Source organism: Apostichopus japonicus, chromosome 11 (assembly GCF_037975245.1).
Source record: "Apostichopus japonicus isolate 1M-3 chromosome 11, ASM3797524v1, whole genome shotgun sequence".
Lineage (NCBI taxonomy): Eukaryota > Metazoa > Echinodermata > Holothuroidea > Aspidochirotida > Stichopodidae > Apostichopus > Apostichopus japonicus.
Genome location: NC_092571.1, coordinates 26,805,543 through 26,814,057, shown reverse-complemented (window position 1 = coordinate 26,814,057; position 8,515 = coordinate 26,805,543). Strand labels below are relative to the sequence as shown.

The window sequence follows — 8,515 nt, the reverse complement described above, 5'->3', positions numbered from 1 at the left end:
AGACACTGCAAGTAGGTACACTAAGACTGACAATAGTGCCTCAAATTTACAGAAGAAGAGCATGTTGAAAGTTAAAACGACAATATATACAGGGACACTATGACTGACATTAGTGTCCGTAAATGTTCTGAAGATGCATACTGACTCAACCTGATGTAAGTCCATGTAAAGTTAGAAACATAAATATGTTAAATATTTGATGTATTGCCACTTCGCATATATAAACTTGATCACTTAGCATCTGAATAATAGGATTAATGACTGAATGATAGCCATCAATATTTTCGATGTTCCTTTACACATTTTTGTGATTTTAGTAATATACCAGCATCACATACAATGCTGCATGACTATGCTATGTTCAGGACAATCCCGCCCAAGTAACAGTACACACTGAACTGCATATATACCATGATTTTATTGGTATGTGACACCCAAACAGGATGAATTCAATTTGTGTTCATTTTACTTAACAGACACCAATGGCAGATGTGAACCATCTCCAAGAGAAGTGCTCGCTCTGCCACCATCTTTTTCCGCAAACAGAGTTATGGAATGATGCAGAATTGACAGGTAATTTTTCTCCAAATTTGCATTGCAAAATAATGTATTTGAAGGAGGAAAGAAATGTTTGGAAAAAAGGAAAGGGAAATGTCTTTAAAAAAAAATAAAATGCTGAATATTAATACATGTTTTTAGGATGACCATTTAGGGTCGATAATTTCAGTCTATTGGCTTAATATTTCTTTGAATATTTTAACTGCATCTAATGCATTGTTTGAATTTTACAGATATAAGTCTCCGACATAGTCAGGACTTTACCCATATTATTTATTATACAACACCTAATTGTATTCTGGTTATTTGATTGGTCAATTGCTCGTTGATTGCATACAAAATCCGCTCTATTCCACTCTATAAATTAGAACCATGGGTTATACTATTTTGGTAGCACTTTTTTCAATGGTAAGAGAGCAGAGAAACCTGTCTGTTCAAAACAATCTGTTGCATGAGTGCATTTTACCCATCTTAATATAATATGTTGAATAAAACAAATAATGAATGGTTTCCATTCGTGCAATAGTGCAAATATTTCATTCGTTGAAAGATGTAATTTGTTCCATTCAACGAGGCGCAGCCGAGTTGTATGAAACATTCCATCTTTCAACTCATGAAATATTGCACTATTGCACTCATAACCATTCCTTATTTGTATACTAACAAACAGACTAAATGTGGAAGGTTTAAAAGTAGTTTTAACTGTTCTTATAACTACAAGTTCTATTCTTCACCTTCTAGTTCCTCTTCATCAGCATCTATGTCTGTGTCGGCAACAACAGCTTTGTTATCTATGCCATCATTTGCAATGACTACCTCAACAGCCAAATCCTTGTGAGTTCTGTGTCATTATTAAAATTGAGATATATAATTTTATATATAACTTCATCGTTTATGTTGTTTTCCATTGTCCTTTATTTTCCAATTTAAATTTATTTCCGAACAAAATTAATACATAAAGAACATGACAGTGTATGGTTAAAATATGAAGGCCATTAAGAAAACAGCAGGCTGTTATCTCAGCTAGTACCACGTAACCAAATATGACCAAACAGATATAAAAACAATTCTTATCTCTTCTAGTTCCTCTTCATCATCATCTATGTCTGTGTCGTCAACAGCAGCTTCGTTGTCTGTTGTCATCCTTTGCAATGGCTACCTCAACAGCCAAATCTTTGTGAGTTTTGTGTTGTTTAATTGAGATACATCATTTTATACATATCTTCATCTTTTATCTTTCTTCTTAGTATGCTTACAGTTAGTTCATCATGACATTTTCCCGTAACACCCTGGGTTCCACATGTTTTCCCCCACTGGTGCAACATTGGAACAACCATCTTTTCAGAGTTATATATACTAAACCTTTGGAATAAAGATACCCTAAATTGTCTAGGTCTTTTATTAAGGGAGTCACCTAATGAAGCCTTAATGCACAGTTGGTCTACATCAACAGTGCATGTCTAAAAGATGTTTGACTACTAGTTAATGGAGTCACCTAATGAATCCTTAATGCACAGTTGGTCTACATCAACAGTGTAAGTCTAAAAGATGTTTGACTACTAATTAATGGAGTCACCTAATTAATCCTTAATGCACACTTGGTCTACATCAACGGTGCATGTGTAAAAGATGTCTGACCACTAATTAATGGAGTCACCTAATGAATCCTTAATGCACAGTTTGTCTACATCAACGGTGCATGTCTAAAAGATGTTTGACTACTAATTAATGGAGTCACCTAATGAATCCTTAATGCACAGTTTGTCTACATCAACGGTGCATGTCTAAAAGATGTTTGACTACTAATGAATGGAGTCACCTAATGAATCTCTAATGCACAGTTGGTCTGCATCAACGGTGCATGTCTAAAAGATGTTTGACTACTAATGAATGGAGTCACCTAATGAATCCTTAATGCACAGTTGGTCTACATCAACGGTGCATGTCTAAAAGATGTTTGACCACTAATTAATGGAGTCACCTAATGAATCCTTAATGCAAAGTTGGTCTGCATCAACGGTGCATGTCTAAAAGATGTTTGACGACTAATTAATGGAGTCACCTAATGAATCATTAATGCACAGTTGGTCTACATCAACAGTGCATGTCTAAAAGATGTTTGACCACTAATTAATGGAGTCACCTAATGAATCCTTAATGCACAGTTGGTCTACATCAACAGTGCATGTGTAAAAGATGTTTGACTACTAGTTAATTGAGTCACCTAATGAATCCTTAATGCACAGTTGGTCTACATCAACAGTGCATGTGTAAAAGATGTTTGACTACTAATTAATGGGGTCACCTAATGAATCCTTAATGCACAGTTGGTCTACATCAACAGTGCATGTGTAAAAGATGTTTGGCTACTAATTAATGGAGTCACCTAATGAATCCTTAAAGCACTGGTCTACATCAACAGTGCATGTGTAAAATATGTTTGACTACTAATTAATGGAGTCACCTAATGAATCCTTAATGCACAGTTGGTCTACATCAACAGTGCATGTGTAAAAGATGTTTGGCTACTAATTAATGGAGTCACCTAATGAATCCTTAAAGCACTGGTCTACATCAACAGTGCATGTGTAAAATATGTTTGACTACTAATTAATGGGGTCACCTAATGAATCCTTAATGCACAGTTGGTCTACATCAACAGTGCATGTGTAAAAGATGTTTGGCTACTAATTAATGGAGTCACCTAATGAATCCTTAAAGCACTGGTCTACATCAACAGTGCATGTGTAAAATATGTTTGACTACTAATTAATGGAGTCACCTAATTAATCCTTAATGCACAGTTTGTCTACATCAACAGTGCATGTGTAAAATATGTTTGACTACTAATTAATGGAGTCACCTAATGAATCCTTAATGCACAGTTTGTCTACATCAACAGTGCATGTGTAAAAGATGTTTGACTACTAATTAATGGAGTCACCTAATGAATCCTTAATGCACAGTTTGTCTACATCAACGGTGCATGTCTAAAAGATGGTCTACATCAACTACATAAACGATGGTATACATCAACGATGCACGTTTAAATGAGGTTGGACCACTAATTAATGGAGTCACCTATTTAATCCCGAATGCACTGATCTACATCAACAGTGCATGTGTAAAAGATGTTTGACCACTAATTAATTGAGTCACCTAATGTATCCTTAATGCACAGTTTGTCTACATCAACGGTGCATGTCTAAAACATGTTTTACTACTGTTTAATTGAGCCTCCTAATGAACCCTGCTTGCTTGACTACTCTTTGTCAAGGGTGGTGGCCTGGCAGTGCTCTGTGGCTTTAATTACGTTACCTTTGAAGATAGGGTATTAATTCGTTTCCAGTAACAACCATGGAAAGGTCAGCCCTTCACAGTACTCTGTGATGTTTAAATATGTCGCTTTTCAAAAATGGTGGTCAGTCAGTTCGTGAGTTAATAGCTATTCAATGAGTTGTTTTCTTGTTTTTGTCTGACCTCACGGTTGTTTTTCTGACCTCAGGGTTGTTTTCTCTGACCTCAAAGTTGTTTTCTCTGACCTCAATGTTGTTTTGTCATTCATCAATATAGACACAGATTATTCAACAAGGACTGTAATATCCTTCTTTGCAAATTAATATGTATTATATTTCATCAGGTTGAAAAGCAATGTTTTCCACTTTACAAGCACAGTTTTTTCTTGGTTTAAATGTAAAATGCCTTAATAATCAACCACCATTTCAACAGTACCCGGTACAGGTACATCTCCGAAATTCTCAAACGTAATTGAGCTTGGTCAAATCACTCTTAATATGAAGTATCAACTGAATTAGACAAGTTCAGCGACTGGTTCGCTGGCAACAAATTATCATTGAATATTGATAAAACAAACTATATAGTTTTTAATACTTCTAAAAATTTTACATGAAATGATGATATTACAATGGGTGGTAAACGACTACAAGAAGTCAATTTTACCAGATTTTTAGACGAATATATAGATCATGATGGTGTGACCACATTACAACTGTCTGTAAAAAGTTGCAAAAAACACCAGTGTTTTAGCTAAGCTTAAGCATTATCTGCCACAACACATTTTAAAGATTCTCTATCAGACATTAGTCCAGCCACATATTACGTATTGTTGTAACATATGGTCTGGTACTAGATATACCAGGGTTGTCCAACCTACGGCCCGCGGGCCACAGTCCGGCCCGCCGCAGGGTTGCGTCCGGCCCGCCAGAGATGCTCTACGGTGCGAAATTTTAGTGAGCAGATTTATTGATAACAATTTGAAGCTATATAATCAATCATTCGAACCTTCTGGGTCCAAAAAACTGCATACAGGTCAGTTTGTGTGACACTCTCTTAGCGGAGGGGCGGGGGCGGCCGAACTTTATTCATCTGTTTTATCAGGAAGGAAAAGAAATCAGTGCGCTCCGCGCGCAGTGCTCACATTTTGTTGCCTTGGGCTTCGGGTAAAAAAATCGAAAAATCGAGCGTAGGGTTCATGCGGCCCCCTCCTTCATCATAATCATTCCATGTGGCCCTCCTCTGCAAAAGGTTGGACAACCCTGAGATATACCAATCTGAATCCCATTTGTATTACACAGAAGAGAGCAGTGCGCCATATAACACATGCCAAACCACGGGACCACACAAATCCTCCTTTTAAGCGTTCTAAGTTGTTGAAAACTGATGACATTATTAGGGTTAACCTTGCTACATTTGCTTATAAGGCATGGAATGGACTGTTACCAAATGCTTTTAGTGACTACTTAATATGTAACAGTGATATTCATCATTACAATACCAGATTTTCAAGCGATGCACATTATAACAGGTATAATTCTACAATGGTGATGTTATCACTAAGGGCACGTACAATCAAAACATGGAATTCTCTATCAGACGATATTACAAATAAACCTTCTGCAAAATCATTCAGAAGAAACTTTATTCAAAAAATTATTGCATCTTATTAATTGAACATGTTCATATTTTCTTATATATTTAGTTTAATTTTTCCTTTTCTTTACAGGGAGTCCTCTACTTTGTTAAGCCATCTGAAGGTTTTTTAGAGGACTTCCTATCACATTGTATGTATTCACGTGATAAAACAAATAAATCAATCAATCAATATGGACAAAATTAGCGATGAGAAAGGCAGCTTACATTCCAGTATGAGTGGGTTTAACATAATTTATAATCTCCATGAGATGAGAGGTAGTGTAATTTAGGGTCATCGATAAAGGCCTTGAATCTATTATTTCATAGATGCAAGCTTTTATGGTTAACTGTCAACATCTCTTTCTATGTACATGAGATGCCATCTATCAAAGATAGACATTTTTTTTTCATTTAAACCTGCAGAATGTATATATTTACAGTGACAACAGCTCTTTTGGCCACTATTACTTTCAACTTTTGGTTCTTTGGTGCCTGTTACTACTAGACCACATGGCTCTTTATGGCTGTGAGTACTTAACAGTAGTGCTTTCAATCCACTCCAGAATTTTGATTCACTTTTGAAAGGAATAATTTTTTCCCAGTTTAGGAGAGGTGTAGTGGCCCAAACCATTCGAAACATAGCAATTTTGCACAACCTCATCTGGATTTTGGTTTGGTCCATGCATATTTGGTATGGTCCATGCTAATTAGGTTGACCTCACAGTGACCTAGTACATAAGTTGATGCCATGTGGTAGCAATCTCTCTCTGTGTCTCATATCTGCTGTCATAGAGATAGGACCTCTCTGTTATATTGACCTGAGTTGTAACTGTATAGGCAGGCATGCCTCTTGTGCTGTTTACTATAGCCTAGGTTAGGTAGCCGTTTGTCACTTGATGATTGGTTCAACATAAGTATACCAGGTTATACTTCGCCTCTTATATTGCTATGTGTGAATTTACGGCATTGCAGCAGCTTGAGGGAAATTATTTACTGGTCAGACCTAGCTTAGGAGCTTAGTCTGGGCAGGTGCATGCTATTAGTTGGCATTATATACAGTTTGCAATATCGGGAGGCAATTGAGTGACTGAAGCATTTGAGGATTTACTAAATTCACTTCTTAAAGGGTTAGTCAGTCACAATAGCCTTCTTCAGAGGCTTGAATTTATCAACCTAAGATTAGTTTCACAAACTTGCAAGGAATGCTGTAGCATGTCAATGTAATTGTCTCTAGTTTCTTTTTTCTCTTTGAAACATTGCAGTTTGTGGTCATTTCCATCGTGGTGGCCATTTTAAAGAAACCTACCTCGTTGATTGAGGGCACCGTTGATTCATCAGACTTAGATGATAGCAATGACAAGTTAGTGCAGCGGTAGATGTCCCGACACGACAGGCAATGGTTCACATTTTGAAAAAAAAGCCCACTGTTTTTGAAACAAAACATTTTTTCCTTCACAAAAAAATCACCAGCATGAATTGTTTAGTTTTATTTATTTAATTTAATTGCATTGATCATTAGTGTTTTATATTAATATCTCAAGAAATATCTTGTATTTACTTGTAAAAATTTAAAGGTTTAAGGTTTCCAAACAACACATGCCAAGTTTCAATTTAGATGAAGAATTTTGTCAATATGTCGAGAAGAGTGTTAGCTGGTGTTAAAGATAGGACTTTGTTACAACCATCAACAACATCTACAATTTATACCTCCAGTGTTAATATGAAAACATATATAATAATATTTGATGTAAGATTGTTTTTTTGCACCATGTAATGTACCTAGGACACACCAGGTACTTAGTATCTCTGCAGGGGGTAATTAACTTCCCTATACTTGCCACTTTTTCATTGCTTTGAAGTTTGGATGTGTACAGAGAAATTTCCAAATTTGATTAAAACAAATAATTAATTAATGAGAAAAAAGTGATGAATTTGGTACATTTTTAAGCAGCAATTTACTATTTCTCTGAAGGGTCCATTGTAATTGTCGCAAACTATCTAAACTAACAACTTGTATTTTTTTCAGATTTCTCCAAATGGCTTTAGTTTTAACAGCATGCACTCAAAAAGGAAAGGTTGTACAACAGAAATGTAGTCACAATGATATCATGATTTTGTATCTAAGCCCTCCAGTGTTAATATGAATACATATATAATAATATTTGATGTAAGATTGTTCTTTTGCACCATGTACTGTACCTACGACACACCAGGTACTTAGTATATCTGCAGGGGGTAATTACCTTCCCTATACTTGCCACTTTTTCATTGCTTTGAAGTTTGGATGTGTACAGAGAAATTTCCAAACTTGATTAAAACAAATAATTAATTAATGAGCAAAAAAGTGATGTATTTGGTACATATTTAAGCAGCGATTTACTATTTCTCTGAAGGGTCCATTGTAATTGTCGCAAACTATCTAAACTACCAAACATTTTTTTTTTCAGATTTTCTTCCAAATGGCTTTAGTTTTAACAGCATGCACTAAAAAGGAAAAGTTGTACAACAGAAATGTAGTTACAATGATATCATGATTTGTATCTAAGCCCTCTAATGCAAACAACAATTATTTACAGGGGAGTATATAGCCCCCACTCAGTCCTCAGTACAGACAGCCAGTATTTGGGCCCCAACCCCACAACCCAAAAATATGGAAAAAACTTATGCTTCAGATCTGCTATATAGATATGCTATATATCTATATATATATATATATATATATATGTTCGATTTTATCATTTTATAGTTATGATAAGTTTGAACCTAAAGATTTGCTAAGCCCATTTTAAGAGCTGCCCATCTTTAATGAGAGAGTGTGTGGCTGTATTCATTAAGGAAAATCATTAGGGGGAGGGGAATTTCTATTGCTGCACCAGGGCTAGGTCGGGCCCTGCAGCACCACTGGTGAGACTGCGGCAGGGAGTGGGGGAAGGGAGGGAAAATTTCTATTGCTGCACCAGGGCTAGATCGTGCCCTGCAGCACCACTGGTGGGACTGTGGCAGGGAGTGGGGGATGGGGAGGGGA

At 36.1% G+C, this 8,515-nt stretch overlaps 1 protein-coding gene across 1 annotated transcript; it reads left to right on the top strand.

The window, feature by feature from the left end:
- Positions 1-237: 237 nt before the first annotated feature.
- LOC139976421 (uncharacterized) lies at positions 238-7,978 on the top strand. The gene is made up of 5 exons (XM_071985131.1): positions 238-573; positions 1,300-1,392; positions 1,642-1,735; positions 5,914-6,016; positions 6,753-7,978. Exons 2-5 carry the CDS (start codon positions 1,319-1,321, stop codon positions 6,806-6,808), a joined length of 327 nt encoding a protein of 108 aa, XP_071841232.1. The 5' UTR covers positions 238-573; positions 1,300-1,318; the 3' UTR covers positions 6,809-7,978.
- The last annotated feature ends 537 nt before the right edge of the window (positions 7,979-8,515 follow it).

Bases quoted from the DNA above. Each gene is read 5' to 3' on its own strand.
- LOC139976421 (XM_071985131.1), top strand. From the start codon at position 1,319: ATGTCTGTGTCGGCAACAACAGCTTTGTTATCTATGCCATCATTTGCA. The intron at 1,393-1,641 runs GTGAGTTCTGTG...TATCTCTTCTAG, and splicing joins ACCTCAACAGCCAAATCCTT to TTCCTCTTCATCATCATCTA. The intron at 1,736-5,913 runs GTGAGTTTTGTG...TTAAACCTGCAG, and splicing joins ACCTCAACAGCCAAATCTTT to AATGTATATATTTACAGTGA.